The sequence below is a fragment of the Sinohyriopsis cumingii genome, chromosome 1 (genome assembly GCF_028554795.1).
Source record: "Sinohyriopsis cumingii isolate HCF-2022 chromosome 1, ASM2855479v2, whole genome shotgun sequence".
Taxonomy (NCBI): Eukaryota; Metazoa; Mollusca; class Bivalvia; order Unionida; family Unionidae; genus Sinohyriopsis; species Sinohyriopsis cumingii.
In genome coordinates this window covers 117,714,646-117,731,514 of record NC_142961.1, presented here as the reverse complement: position 1 = coordinate 117,731,514, position 16,869 = coordinate 117,714,646, and the positions used below count along the sequence as shown (strand labels likewise).

General features: G+C 35.5%; 1 protein-coding gene across 4 annotated transcripts in view; it reads left to right on the top strand.

Moving 5' to 3' along the window:
• The window catches only part of LOC149807722 (receptor-type tyrosine-protein phosphatase epsilon-like), a 294,518-nt gene that overhangs the window by 71,402 nt on the left and 206,247 nt on the right, over positions 1-16,869 (top strand). For all 4 annotated transcript variants that reach the window (XM_089969775.1, XM_089969783.1, XM_089969765.1 and 1 more), the window contains one exon: positions 12,256-12,368. In XM_089969775.1, coding sequence (XP_089825901.1) covers positions 12,256-12,368 — 113 coding nt within the window. The remainder of the gene's footprint in view (positions 1-12,255; positions 12,369-16,869) is intronic.

Below are 16,869 nucleotides of genomic sequence, written 5' to 3'. Positions count from 1 at the left end.
AAGGAAGTTAAATGCAGCCACCATTATATGGCCTAAAACTTTGGATAAAACTCGCTGCAACCAACAGGTGGTCCGTTTGAAAGTATTGTTGATATCTTCTCATCAATGAGAACTGCATATAAATATATGATACCTATATGTCTATCTGTAGTCTGCATACTGGAACTTGTTGTTGTTGTTGTTGTTGTAGGGTTTAATGCCAATTTTCAGTACACGATAGGCTATACATGGCAGCCAGTATTAATGGTGGGGGAAGAACCCGGGGAAAACCCCGGAAAGAACCACCGACCCATGAGAAGCTACTGGGAAGCTTTCTCACATACCCACATTGGCTGAATCCAAGACTCTAACCCACACAGACAGAGGTGAAATGGCAGTGATCCGTAATGGAGTGTGCTTTAGACCACTCGGCCACTCAGGGACCCTCATACTGGATATACAACCAAGAGTGACAACATACATGAAAGGGCACCACCTACTTTCCAAAGATGGAAAGACCATAAAGTTTATATGTGTCTTGATATGTATTATATTGCAGGCTGCGTATTGTGAATCATGTCGATACGCTGCACAGGTGTATAGTTTCACCCATACTTTCAGGGACTCTAGTTTTTAGAGAGTTTCAGAGTTTAATTGGGCCAGTAATCAGCAGTCATTTCCCATTGTTACCCATGCTAGTAGTTTGTTTTCAGCACCAAAGAAATCTTTATGCTTTCTGGTCACAAAGGTTGAAGATTAGGCAGGGAAAATAAAATGTGTGTTCATGTGATTTTGAGTCTGCTGCCACCTCCTCCGCACCCCTAGCAATTTATTCAAACTCCCTTAAATGTGATTTAAATAAATTTAGATGACTGAGTTCACCATGTTTTCAGTGTGGCTTGATGGGAATGGGTGGGGTGAGGCTATTCCAGAGTAGACAAGGTAGATAGGATTAATTTGATAGCTTTATTAACTTTGTGAAATATTGTTTCTGAATATGCTAAATGAATTATCGTGTTATACAATTTGGTATTCATTTCCATAATAAATCCATAGATTCAAAGCATCTGCAATGATCTGCTTTCTTTTACAAACTTCTAGAAACTATTTAACTTTTAAAGCTGGACAAATTAATTTATATTTGTTGACAGTAAACTGACTACAAATCAGATTTGTTGGATTACTGTCATCTCTCTGTATACTGTGTATTGAAAACTGATGAATATTTTGAAGTTTTGGAGACCTCAAGTAAACTATTTCGTTGCCATGGCAATTACAAGTACAGTCAGTAGTATGAAATATTTCAGCACATTGTCGAATGTGCATGGATGATGGATAAGCTTAAATGTTCAATTCATTCAGACAGCAAACGATGGTATCTAGTCATCAGGCAGGTCATGTCAGATTCATGAATGGTGACTATAAATTACACAGTTCATCTTGAAATAGTCCAATGTTTTTCAAACAACTCATGAACAGATGTTCTGAAGATTAAAAATGTATATATTTGATACTTTTCGCAAGCTGAGCTAAGGAAATTAACTTCACCTGTTTCTATTACATATATTGATTTTTTCCATCACAGCATTTTCATGTCCAAGGGTGATGGCTAATGTGAACAGTGCTACACTGAAGCGACACTATCATCCATCTTTCATCTGATTTTCTGATTTGTGTATATAAATATATATATACATATATATATATATATATATATATATATATATATATATATATATATATATATATATATATATATATATATATATATATATATATATATATATATATATATATATATATATATATATATATATATATATATATATATATATATATATATAGCATATTGTTTTTCTCAGCAGTCATTAATTATGTTATTTATCTGATGATTGGTCCAGCCACCTTTCTTTTACACCTTTCTTTTCTACTCCATATTTGTCAAAATTATTTGCCTTGGAGAACCAACCTCCACATGTTTTTAATCCTTTTACTTTCTGCAGTGCCACATACACTGTCAGTGTTCCTTTTATCAGACATACATACATCAGAGCTGTTTTGTGTTTCGTACTCTTGTTCTACCACTTTGATCAAAGATGGTCAAATATTTTCCCCCTCCTTTCAATAAAACATACAGATCTATGAGACAAAGACTGCAACTCGTGCTTTTATTTGAAGCCTACTGGTTGGCTTCAGGACTGCAAATGATGCTTTTATTTCAAGCCTATTGCCTGGCTTAAGGACTGCAAATGATGCTTTTATTTGAAGCCTATTGCCTGGCTTAAGGACTGCAACTGATGCTTTTATTTGAAGCCTATTGCCTGGCTTAAGGACTGCAAATGATGCTTTTATTTGAAGCCTATTGCCTGGCTTAAGGACTGCAACTGATGCTTTTATTTGAAGCCTATTGCCTGGCTTAAGGACTGCAACTGATGCTTTTATTTGAAGCCTATTGCCTGGCTTAAGGACTGCAACTGATGCTTTTATTTGAAGCCTATTGCCTGGCTTAAGGACTGCAACTGATGCTTTTATTTGAAGCCTATTGCCTGGCTTAAGGACTGCAACTGATGCTTTTATTTGAAGCCTACTGGCTGACTTCAGGACTGCAACTCTATTTGAAGCCTACTGGCTGGCTTCAGGACTGCAAATGATGCTTTTATTTCAAGCCTACTCCTGGCTTCAGGACTGCAAATGATGTGTTTATTTGAAGCCTACTGCCTGGCTTAAGGACTGCAAATCTGGTTTAATATCTTTGCAGCCATGTATATTGTTCCGGTTTGTTTTCCAAGACTAGGGCCCCTAATGTTCTCTGTGTCAATTTATGGGGCCCTTGACACTTGTTAAAAACTGCATGTTGTGATGTGCTAGAGGTTCCATTAATGCCTATCTGACATGTTTATGCATCCTGGAGAATGATGCTAATCTTTTGCTTTAATTTTTTTATTTTTACTGTTGCAATACATATGTAAGCATGGTTTGAGTGAGGCAAAAAAAAGTGTTTCCCATTGTACTGTTTTTGAAATTAGGGTAGGTAGGTATTTTTTTAAACATTATACAGTATATATATTCTAATGATTAATATGTAAAATACCAAGCACTTCAAGTACTGAGATAAACCAGCTCAATTAGAGGCACAAATCATTTTGGGGAAAATAAGATTTTTACCCTTGGGGAAAAAGTGCTAGGGTTGGCAATGAAAAACAGGGATGATCGGCTGACCAGAAAAACATATTTGGGTGGTTGGGGCCTGATATATTTTTCAAGTATTGTAGGTGATATCAACAATGTTAAAGTTTTGATTTAAAGTTTCTGAAAGTCATGTATCTTCTGCATTCAGGTCAAACTCTTTGATAATACCATTATTGATTTTGCCATGATATGCTGCTAGTTTTATCCTGCCTATCTCGCTGGTTTAAACATTGATATGAAGAATGTTATCTGTTTATGGTACAGATTTTTAAAGTCAGGTAATATCTTCTATATTTTTCACTGTGTTCAATGGAAATTTTGGTATGTCACTACAGATGTATTTTTAATTGTGTCCAGTGGAAATTTTGGTAAGTCAGTACAGATATATTCTGGATATGACAAGAGTTCCTTTCTTGCCTGTCTCACCTGCTTAAGCAGAAAGCATTTTGAGTCACTGGCATGTAAAATTTTGTGTTAAAATGGTCGAAGGTCACATATTTTCCACATCAGTTGCTATATTCAACTGAAAATTTCGGATAATGTAATCGGAGGTCTAAAGATGATATGTGAGGGAGTTCCTGTTTTGTTTGTCTCATTTACCATAATCATTACGGTCAGAATATTAAGGTTTTGTATACAAGGTTATGACAAGGTTATGACAATCAAATACAGGTGTCATGCTGACAAGCATAACTGACATATTAGGACATGCTGGACATGTTTTGGGTGAATTTTCTTCTGACAATGACATATTGCAGAAAAATGAGAATAATTTTACTTTAAAGATACAAAATAAACCTAACGATTTTTGTGGAAAGTATGCTTGCGAGATTTTCACTGAGGTATTCAGGTTAATTCCATACACAACTGGTAGTACTGCAAGAAATTAGCATAATTCTCATTACCTCTCAACCACCTCAATTTTTAGATATTTTACCTCTGTATCAGACATAAATAAATATGTAAACCAAGTCGGCTGTTCATTAATGCAGCCCAGGTTATGCATTTGATCTCCACTGCTAGTCTAACTGTGACAGTCACCAGACAAGCCAACTCATTTTCAAGCCCAATTCAAAGTAAATCTAAACCACATTACAGATGCAGCTTCTGTGTGAATTTATAAAAACTAGCTTATAATAATTAAGCTCATTCCTTCTACCTTAACAATTAAGGAGGTGTCAAAATATGAAACTATCCAGTGAGACCATAGGTGAGACACAAGGTAATCTTTATGTATGAGAAGCTTGCTGCATGACAAAAATGATCAAAGCAAACATCATAATGACATGGTTAGTGGACTTGCCTAATACTTTGGATGCAGCACATGCTCACAACCACGTAGTTGATTTTCTTTCGGGTTTGAAATTACATAATAGTAAGTAGCAAGTTGAGACTGGTTACCTTTTTTGTGCTTTTTGCTACTTTGTAAAAAAATCGGGTCTTTTTTTTCATGACAATTTCATAATGACTTGCTGAATTGTTGGAAATTCTTAGAACTTCCCATTGCTTTCAGACTTGTGAAAATAACAATAACTACCTGTGAAGACACCTTGCTAGCAGATTTTCAACTAGCTTGCTGCTTGTTACTCACTTCTCCAGTGGCCTAGTGGTTAGATAGAGCATCCACCTCAGGTGTGGGAGGGTGTGGGTTTCGATCCCTGGCCGAGTCATACCAAAGACTTACAAAAATGGTACTAACAGCTTCCTTGCTTGGCGCTCAGCATTATGAGGTTAGTGTTAGGACTGGTCAGCCTGGTGTCAGGATAATGTGACTGGGTGGGACATCATGCTACATGTCTGCGACATGATGCCCCAGTGCTAGACATCACTATAAACTGTCATACTGCAGACATCATAGTGATAAGACTGAAAAATTGTTAAAGTTACATTAAAAATCCAAATCACACACACACACACACACACTAGACATCACTAAAAACTGCCACACTGTAGACATCATAGTGATATGATTTTTTTTAAAGATACGTTAAAAATCTAAATCACACACACACACACACACACACACACGCACTACTTGTTATTGCTTCCTTGATACAATTTTAACACACCTTTACAACATTGTTGCTCATGTTTACTATGCTAAAAAGCACATGGTGCACCCCTGATAAAACACTCATGCAGTAGTACCTCTTTTATGAGGCCATTGTATACTACTGCATATTAGAGGTGGCCTTATAAATAGTGACCTCTTTTGAGCGGGACAGAAGGGTTCATATTTGCAATTTTTGATGTTGGGCAATTGGGATCACTGTATTAGTCACTTCTTAGACTTAAAACTATGAGAACTTAAGGTTAAAATACATATTATTAGATGGGAGAAGCTTGATTAGATTTCATTTTCAATAAAACAATAATGAACTTTTGAATGGAAAATGTTTGTGACATCTCCTCACTTGGGATAGTACTTCATTGGGATGGGATGAAGCTTAACTGAATTAGTAGGGCATCACACACTGGGAGAAAATTTGATTTTTATGACATGACAACTACTTGTAATTTCCCTGGAGTTCTCAATGGCTGAATATTTTAATGGATAATTGTCAACTTCTTGAAAAGATGTCATAGCATTAAAGGTGAGTCATCCATGGGGCTGGTTGGTATGATGCCATCCCTTTAAAGTACAGAATTAACTGAACAGAATATTGTGCCTTAGAAGCATGAGAATATTGCCTTTGACAAATATTAAGCACTTTGATAAGTGAGGGTGATGTAACCAGGGGTGATAGAGGAGCCAGGGCTGCACTAACCTAAAAAGAATTAATAATATATTTGATACATTACCAGCAGTTGTGTTGAAAAAAATATTATCTGGATAAATTTCATGAGCCTAGTAGTGTATACCATTATGATATCATAAATAATGTCACCATCATGTGTATTTACTATTTACGTTGTCTTTCTTAGTAGCTCACCACTTTGGAGGTACAATGTCTTTCCGAATATCATTTTGGTGACTATGGCTTCAGATTGATCTTTGTGACTGATTTATTCCATTAAGCAAAGTAGTACAAAGACATTCAACAGACATAGTGATATATGTTCCATAAACATCATGATTTTCTTTGCTGGTTGTAATTACAGCTGTTTAAGTGACACAAGATATGCTGGAATTGAGGAATGTGCACTCAGTAAAGAAATTTTGATGCAAGTTTTTTGACTATAACAATTAGGATGTACATTAAGGCATATGTGAGTATCATGTAAGCTTTGGTGTATGGATTTAATTTTGGATGCCACAATCACCTCATTGAATTCCACAAAAGGAGCTGCCAAAATTTATATTAATTCCAGCACCCATGCAATATGTTGATATTTTGATCAGTCTGAGAACTTAGTACCTTAGTTAGTATAGAATCAAACTCGTAGTCCAAGGGTCACAGGCATGACAACTGCCCTGGCCAGCTGGGGTTGGCTGCATGGATACAAATTGCTACAAATAAGCTATTTTAGGATTGGGCAAGATGGCCTTAAATTGGGGATTGGTGGCCATATTTGAGAGGGACCATTCATTATAGTTGCACCACTGTATAAGTCCATTTTATTCACATATAAGTATGAGTATTTCAGTTAAAAAGATATATTATTTGATGGAAGAGGCTTGATTGGCATTCAGGTTCCATACAACAATAATGAAACTTTGAATAAAAAATGATTGTGACATCTCCCCATTTGGGACAGGAACTAATCATGATGGGATTTTAAAAATTACTTAATCAAAGGGTGACAGGACTCTATAACTGCCCAGGACAGCTTTGGTTGTCTGAGATGATGCACCCCTCGGGAAAGGTGCTTAGCTCTCCTGTCTTTGGCAAGATGCAGCCAGTAGCATGTTCAAAGTGCCGATAAATCGAACAAAAATCCTGGAAAGTTGGCTTTCATGAAACTTCACATCTTCTTAGAAGATAATAGAGATAGAGTCTAGCTGAAATTTCATTTATTCTTTAAAATAATTTGAAAAAAAGTAAAGTAACTGAAAATTTAATTAGATTTATGCTGAAAATTCAATTGAATATTGTATTTGTTGGTTTTCTCAATTCGTTTTGTAGTTCAGACTTACATAACACAGTGGAATATATAGTTTAGTCTAATTTTACTAAAATTAATTAGGGCTCCACATTGAAATATGAGACCCCTGTTGTAATCACTTTTTCTGTCCATTCCATTTCCATCCATCCCATATGTCTGTCCATTTCTGCATAGCTGTGCAACCATTAGACATGAAGATAATGTATTTTAAAGGTTTCTTCTCTTTATGTCCCATTTTGATAGTGTTCTTGTCCTTTTGTCCTCATTATTATGTGACTTCTACTACATCAAATCTGTTTTCCATTCAAGATATTCTTCTACAGTTTGGTATGTACATTGCCTCATCAGCCTAGATGTAACATGTCTTGTCAGTGCCATTTTGGATTGAGTTATGGCCCTTGACAGTAAAATTCATATCATGATAAGGATATGTTCTCTTTAACCAGCAAAGCTTTGCAAACCCTAACATTATTGTTTAGAAGAGTTATGGCCCCTGACTGCTCACCAGCCTAACTTTGCATTCCACAGCATAGCTTTACTGAGGAACATTGCATTTCAGCCAAAGTTAGGTGCAACAGAAACACAGAATTGTATGAAGAAAGATTTAATATATGCATTGTAAGAAAATAAAGGATATATGGGCAAAAGCATTCATTCTCTCTCCCTCTCTCTCTCACTCACTCTCTCTTTCTCACAAACAAGCCACTATTTATTATTACCAATATTCTACAACATCAAACTGCATTAAGTACAATTACATATATGGCTCTCTCTTTGGGGGCTACTCTTGGGCTACAAACTAAATTTACAAGACTATGATGGATCACAATCAGTGCCAGAGTGATCCCAGCATTACAATATAATCTAGGCTGATCCCAGCTCAAGTAGAACCAGTGCTAGGCTGATTCCAGCTCAAGTAAAAACTGTGCTAGGCTGATCCCAGCATTCAAATGAATTCTGATCCCAGCATAATAGTATATTCTGGGCTGATCCCAGCTCAGGTATGATTGGTGCTAGGCTGATCCCAGTATTCAAGTGTATTCTGGGTTGATCCCAGCTCAAGTATAATTGGTGCTTGGATGATCCCAACATTAAAGTGTATTCTGGACTGATCCCATCTTCAGGAGACTGTGCCAGGCTGATCCCAGCTCAAGTAAAAGCTGTACAAGGCTGATCCCAGCATTCAGGTTTTTTCTGGACTGATCCCAGTTTAAGTAGGCTATGTGCTAAGCTGATCCCAGCATACTAGTACATTCTGGGCTGATGCCATCTTAACAAACTTTATGCTAGGCTGATCTCACATGAGAATGTATTCTGGGTTGATCGCAGATTAGTGGAATAGAGCTAGGCTAATTTTAGCTTGAAAAAATATTATTTATTGTTTTCGTATTTAAAACTGTGAAAGAAATGTATTAAACAGGCATGGGCTTTATGTTATTAGTACAGCATACAAGTATTAGATTGGTTAAAATGCCAAAATGAATTTGATATTAAAATATATTAAATGAGAGCCCCCATGAGGATGCCTGTTTGAATCTGAAAATCCATTTGGAAAGAATGGGATGTGTGAAGCACAACACATTAAATGTATGTACATAAATATTTCTGAGCAGAAAGAAGTCAGTTAGGGTGAACTCTGATGTAGTGTGTATAACAAAACAATGACCATCATCCTAAAGTTTTAATTAAATGGTCCTCTATACCAGCTGCAGCTGCATTAGGATGATATATCAGCCCCTCATCTGTGATGATATTGATTTTTGGGTTGGAGCTGATATCACCTATTCATTAAAAGCTGCAATTATTTGCAGCCAATTTTGGCTGTATGTATCAGTGTACATTTTATAACTTACTGGTATTTCTTGTAACTATGGAGCTACCATTGGCTGTTGGGTTCTTTTGGTGACATGTACATTATATTTCTGGTGCAGATGTTTAATGACTTGTAAATCCATGTGGACTAGCACAACCATCTGTCCTATGGCCATTTTGAAATTAGTGTTTGTTGCCAATTTCCAGTATGTGTCTAAAGTGTATGTAGGTTTGTTCCAGAAAGATTTGCATGCAGAAAAATTGCACATATGAATGAACAGGTGACATCAGACCCACATATTGTCCATCAGTATCAACACAGATTTGAGGGGGGGGGATTATCGAACTACAGCTTCATTTGTGGCTGCTCCAACATTAAAAGAATGACCAGAAAAATTTTGCTCATCGTGGCCCAGGAAAATGAGATCATTGAGTTGTGCATGAACTAAAAATTAATAAATTATCATCTTAATACAATATATAAGCTTGGTTTGAATGAGGAGTCAGTAACGTGCATTCATCCAGAAATATACTGTACATTTTTAAATTAAACATTTAGACTTATTTTTTACTTTATTGTAGGTTGTATTCACTTGTATTCTATTTGCATTTACCAGAGATGAAATTAACTTTCTTTAACATTGTTTGAGCTGTACAGGGAACGGGGGGTTGGGGGGGCATTTTTTTATACTGTATATATATACTAATTTATAAGTTGCATTCAAATGCAAACAACATAGACACTGATCTGCCATTTTAAGATGCAGATCAGGGTGTATGTTTGTTCTACTGATAATTGCTCTACAAAGTGATTAGCTATGTCAGATCTAAGTCTGTACAGTTTGCAGTGGGACTTGACTTATAAATAAGATTAAACGGTACCTCTATCCCTCCTATAAAGTTCCACATATGGGGATTTATCAAATTTAGAGAATCTGGTAGTTTAGGGTGGAGAGAATGTCCCCTGGATTTGCTCAAGGTTCAAACTGCTGGACTAATTATACAACATTTTTGGATACTTAGTTTACAAACAAGAATAAATAGCTTATTACTGATAAGGGCCTTGGGTAGTCAAGTGGTCAGTGGCACTTGCCTTTACAGATCACCAACATCTCACCTCTGTCTGCGTTGGATTGAGTCTCAGGCTTGGCTAACATTTGTATATGAGTTAGCATGAGTTTGTGGTTTTTCCCAGGATTTTTCCATGCTCTTCCTCCACCAGATATACAGGCTAACATGTATAGCCTATCATGTGCTGAAAATGGCACTAAACCCAAAACAACAACAGCAGCAGCATTACTGATAGTCAAAAAAGAAAGTCAGGAGAAGGAAAAGCTGATTACTGATAGATAAAAGGGAACGGTGCGGGTCGGGGGGAGTACAGGTAGGGAGATGGAATCTCACAATTAAGATAAGAAACAGAAAACATTTGTTTGAATGACCTAATTAGGAATAATGATCAGATTACCAAAATTCACGTTACCTGTAATTGCTAAATTAAGAACAGAACAGTGATGTAAATTTACCTTACCTGTAACTTCTTAATTAGGAATAAAATAATGGTCAGTTAGTAAAATTGCTTAATTAAGAATAGAACAATGGTTAAATTAGCAAGCTTGTATCTTAGACTTTGTTTTTATTTTACACATGTATCTTTTAATTCTTGTAATAAAATTGCCAGAAAGCTCTTGTGCACCCTTATTTTCCACATAGGCCTATTTTCACGCATGATTTTTGTTGGTTTTTAATGGCTTTTTCAGCACAGTAGTGGCTATATCAAGCTAAATAAATGGGAGCCAAGAGCTATTTACAGTGTCACTAAGGCAACTCAGATCAGGGCTGTCCAGGTTCGGTATCAAATCTGCAATCCTTGGATTACAAGTTTGATGGTCTACATAAAGAGCCACTGTGATCTTTTTTCTTTTTTTTTTTAACATATGTAAACTGACTAACAGATTTTAAAGCCTTTGGCTGTTTTCACCTCCAGAAATGATGCTTTTTCATCATCCAGAGCTGGTTGGGTATTTTTCCCCCCCAATACCCCTTTGTTATATGTCATAAGAATACACAATATGACTGGTTAGGACATGTCAAATAATCAATGTAAAGTAAACAAAGAAATTAAAATAATTTGCATTGTTGATGGCTGTGGTTGCAATTTGAAACATAAAGGTGTAGAGTGAATTTATTTCCAATGCATAATGGAAAGGAAAACAACGTGGAAGGAATGTTGCTAACACTTTGAACTAATTGTGTAAATCAATATTTAAAATGTGTAGATTTTTTGCAAGAAATGCATGAACTAAAATTAACATAACCTGCAAATTGAATACTTCTGGTGATTTTACTAATTTTGAAATAGGATTTGGATGCATTTGATGTAGTTGGGTTATAATATAAATATTTTACTAGCATTTCAGGATAATCATATCTGACTTGCAAAATTCATGTATTGCAAATTTTATTTTTACATGCAAGGATATTTTTTATATATGTTACTTAGTTTTGGATTTCAGGTGATTTTTTTTATGTTTGACAAAGACACAAAAACCTTTTACCTACATTGTGTGCAACTTGACAGGTATGAACTACCAATTTTTCTTCATTTAATTTGTGTATTTGGAACAGCCAGTTCTACTGGCATGCTTCATTAATTATTTACGGGTACAAATGTACACATTAGCAGGTCCTCAGCTGGATCAATTGCCATTGACGTCTGCTCCCTGGTGAATTCCAACATTTTATCACTAGTAGACTGAGTGTCTTAACTCACATTTACCAGCAATGTTAGGATGGTTGGAACAGCAAAATTTATGTACTCTATGCACTCTTCATTTGGATCTGGATTTCATTGTTTCACCATTGGCATTTTTTCTCTAATTCACATTACCTTAGCATCCACGTGTATCTAACCATGAAAACATTAATATTTGCAGAAAGTGGAATAAATGATGAATGAGATGTGATGTCCACAATCAACAATTATTCTCCTTTCTAAATACTGGCTCAAATTTGATGAGTAAGTTTTAATTTTATAATGTTTGCTTCCCTTGGAAAATTTGATGGTTTTTATTTACTGTTGATGGGCCACAATGAAGTTTGGATGATGATGAAGATGAACTCTTTTTGCTGATATGTGCATTATGGGTAGAAGGTTGTTGGAGTCTATGAGTAAATACATCACAAGTCTAGTTTCATTTTGTGGAAGCTCTGCTAACTCTTCTGCAGAGAAGGAAGAAAAAGCCATTGCTGCCATAAAGAAGGAACCAATACCTGTGGATCAGTTTCTTCAGAGACTGCGCCAAAAGAAGTTGGACAAGTATCTCAACTTTGAAGTCAGAGTGAGTAGCTTCCTTCTGAATTTTTTTTATTTTTAAAAATTAAATCTTACAATATCATCATTCATGTTTCCATCTTTGTTGTCATCATGTTCAGCAGCAGCAGCAGCAACACTGCCACTGCCATCATCAAGTATGGCTTGTATTGTTATTTGAGCATTATAAGCCATGAATGTCTAATGCATTCATGTCAAAATTTAAATTTTCTGTTGAAAAGTCATAGATTAATGTGACTTCTGCACATTTTGCATTGATTTTCTTCAGGTTTTTTTCTCAAGCCTTATACATATTGAAATAATATGGTTAACTATTACAATTTGTTTGCAAAGTTATAAAATAAATTAAAATTCAGGTCTAAGCTGACATTCAGCACTATCATGGCAATTTAGGATCTGTAACATGTGTCGCATTGTAAAGACAATAAGTTTGGTATTAAATCTGGATCTTTTCCACAGTGCTTTACAATTTTCTACAAAAGAGTGAATCGAAATTGTTTCAGAAAGAACTTAGGGATTGACCATTGAAATTCTGAAAGAGCATGGAGAGGAGTGGGGGTTGAGGACCTAAACTATTTTTGGAGAAGAAAACTTTCCAGCCCCCTAATAGCTTGAAAAAAAATTTGTGCTCTGGTTTTAAGAACAAGAAAATTACATCAATTATATTCGTTAAAGGAAATAGTTATCATGAGATGAAAAAGAACAAAATAAGATATTCTGGTTGAAAAGAAAATCCCAGGTCTCCCCTTGCCCCATTGCTGAAAATTAAAAGATCTGTCCTTTATCCTGTCCAGACCAGGATAGGTCAGCTACCATAGCATGTCTCCAGGCAAGACATTACTTTATTTGTCTGAGCATCATATAAGCTTTCATATGTGCCACTAAACACTAGTTGGTCCTTAATCACCTTGGTAATGAAACCTAGGTATATTCAACATATCTTCTTAAATATTAAACTTCACAAAATGAGTGGCATAGACCCTGATGTCTTATAGAGACTTATCATGATAGCCATTAAAAATTGTATATAGTGTCCAATCTTGGAAACATTTATGGCAGTCATACAAATGACCAATGTGTTCAGTGACTGGCCACCTTATACCATGGTAAGTCTTCTCACCTGATTCTGAAGTAAGGCAGGACACCTTGTACTGAAGTAAGGCTGGCCACCTTATACTCAGGTGAGACTGGCCACCTTATATACTGAGGTATGACTGGCCACTTTATGCTGAGGTAAGACTGGCCACCTCATATTCTGATGTAAGACTGGCCACCTTATACTGAGGTAAGACTGGCCACTATATATACTGAGTAAGACTGGCCACCTTATATACTGAGTAAGACTGGCCACCTTATATTCTGATGTAAGACTGGCCACCTTGTATACTGAGCTAGGAATGTCTACGTTGTACTGAGTAAGACTGGCCACCTTATATTCTGATGTAAGACTGGCCACCTTATCCTGAGGTAAGACTGGCCACCTTGTATACTGAGGTAGGACTGGCTAACTTGTACTGAGATAAGACTTGCCACCTTATATACTGATGTAAGACTGGACCCTTATACTTAGGTAAGACTGGCCACCTTGTATACTTTGGTAGGACTTGCCACCTTGTACTGAGATAAGACTTGCCACCTTGTACTGAGGTGAGAGTAGCCACCTTGTACTGAGGTAAAACTGGCCATATTGTAATGTGGTGAGACTGGCCACCTTGTACTGATGTAAAACTATACTTTATACTGAATTGAGACTTGTTACCTTGCATTGATAGAGGAATGGCCACCTTAATTTGAGGTAAGACTGACCACTTTGTACTGAGGTAAGACTGGCCACCTTACACTGAGGTAAGTTCCAGTATAACTGTCATTGTAGTGTATAAAACAAGAAACATAATATTTAATTATGTGAAACCACCTTGTACAGCATTCCCTCACTATAAGGATTTTCATTATAACGCTGTTTCTGTGATAAGGTGAGTATGGTGATGGATCTCATTTCATTATATAATAGTAAAATTATATGCATCATGTACTTCATTATTACAATGTAAGCAGTGGTAGCTCAGTTGGCAGAGCATTGGACTTGTAGTTCAAGGGTTGTGAGTTAGATACTCACCCAGTCCTGACTGGATTGGCTGCCTCTATGTTCTTGGGAAAGGCACATATATCCTTTTTCCTCAGTATGATATAGCTAATAATATGTTAAATGAGCCATTAAAACCACCAGAAACATCATGATAAGGAGACCTCACTATAGGGCACAATATTATTAATTCCTCATCACAGACCTGGACCAAACTTTGTGGACTGGGTGCACTCAGAGTAGGAAAGAATCCTATCAGTTTCAGGGTCAAAAAGTGAAAGGTTAAGGTTATTGACTAAAACAGAAAAATGTTTATGGAACAAAAAATGTCATTTTCGATAATATATCTTCATCAACAGATTATGGATTACTTGCATGTCAGGTAAGGGAAAAGCCGAATGAACTTGGGATCAAATAGTCAAATGGATACTGTGACCGAAAGAAGAAAATGTTTTTTTTTAAATAACTTTGGTTACATTGTAACAGAAATAGCATACATTGATCAGATATTTTGGAAGGCTTGCAGTTAAAGAAAGGAAGGGACCTGTTAATTTAGGGTCAAAATGTCAAAGGTTATGTAGTGTGGCTCAAGGAAAAATAGGTTTGGAATAAGTTCCCTGACTAAACCATGTAGGCACTTAAGAGTAATAAAGAAACCCAGAGATTTTGGGGTTTTAGGGTCAGAGGTCATGGTTTTGGTGACTCTAGTAAGTACAACAAATATGTGGTCTTAAACTAAGTAATATTAAAGAGTGAGAAGTAACAAGTTTTATAAAATTCAACAAATAATTTATTTTTCTAGAATATAAAGTGAAAATGTTGCAAATATTAAATCCTAAATAATCCTTGAATTACTAACACAAATACACTTTTGTAGTATTCCAAATATTTTCCAATGCTGAAGGTGTTGATGTTCTTTTAGTAGCCGGTAGTCTCTAATGTACCAATGGCCTGAATTGTAATGTGTCAACAGTCTTTTGTTGAATCACAGTAATATAATCCAAGGTTTCCTTGTTTAAATTCACTATAATTCCCAGTTAATGTATCTGTCCAAGGATATATTTGAGCACTTTGTTTTTCCAGTAAATAAGTAATCTGAATAAATAATTCCAGCCCAAATCGAACACTGAACACAACAGATGATTCTGCTTAAGGATCTCATAGCATGAATGAATAATTTCTAAAAAACACAAGGATATATATTTAAAAAACTAAGACACAAGAGAAGAGCCAGGATGTCGGAAAAAAAAGTTTATTTCCAGAATAATCCAAACTATAATTAGACAATGTTTATATAATTATAATAACATCATGTTCTTGATTCAAACCAAGATAATGATCTTAATATTTAACCCACACTCACAGAGAAATATAAACTATGTATTAATCTGTTTACAGAATAAAATAAAATCAATGATTTTTGTCGTGTAGATGATGAACTTGATTTTAGACAAGGTCATCAACAAAATACAATTTTACATAACCCAAAGCATTTAATGAATAAAACACCTAACACACAGTGCAAATCAAATATACATAACACAATACGTACAATTTAAATTTTTCTTCATATTTGTGTAGATGGTGTATATTGCACGGGATGGACATATAATGCTCATGCTGTGAAATATTATTTATATTCTTTTTGGTGTAGAAAAACGTTAGGATCTATTCTAGGACATGTGATTGTGGTTAATTTTAAGAAAATAAAATTCACACAGGATAATGAACTAAATAGCATGATAATTTTATGCTCAACCTGAATTTTTCCAGCCAGTTCTTACATTTAAATATATGTTGAAAAAAGAATACTGAAATGGATTGCTCACGTATAAGAATTAGAAATGTCTGAAAACTTATCAACACAGTATTGCTTTCCTTCGTAAAACAATCACATCAAATTTTATATGTACTAAAGGAAATCCAATGCTGGTTGCTGTATTTTTACATAATAACATGATCTGGTTTACGTTTTCCTTGACTGGCTTTCTAATTTGAACATTAATTTGTATTCTTTTAAATTTTTCCTTAGTCATCATAATCAACCTACATCCATAAACTCTCTTTTTCCAATGATATTTACAATAATCAATTTTATATATATATATATATTTAATCATGGGAGCCCAGAGTGGCCGAGTGGTCTAAAGCACTCTTCGTTACGGATCACTGCCATCTCACCTCTGTCCGCATGGGTCTGAGTCTCCAATTCAGCCAATGTGGGTATGTGAGAAAGCTTGCTAGTAGCTTCTTATGGGTCAGTGGTTCTTTTGGGGATTTTCTCGGGTTCTTCCTCCACCATTAATACTGGCCGTCATGTATAGCCTATTGTGTGCTGAAAAATGGCATTAAACCCAACAACAACAACATATAATCATGTGTGATTCATACAAGCATTTCATTTGCATGAGTCACATCCAGCTGT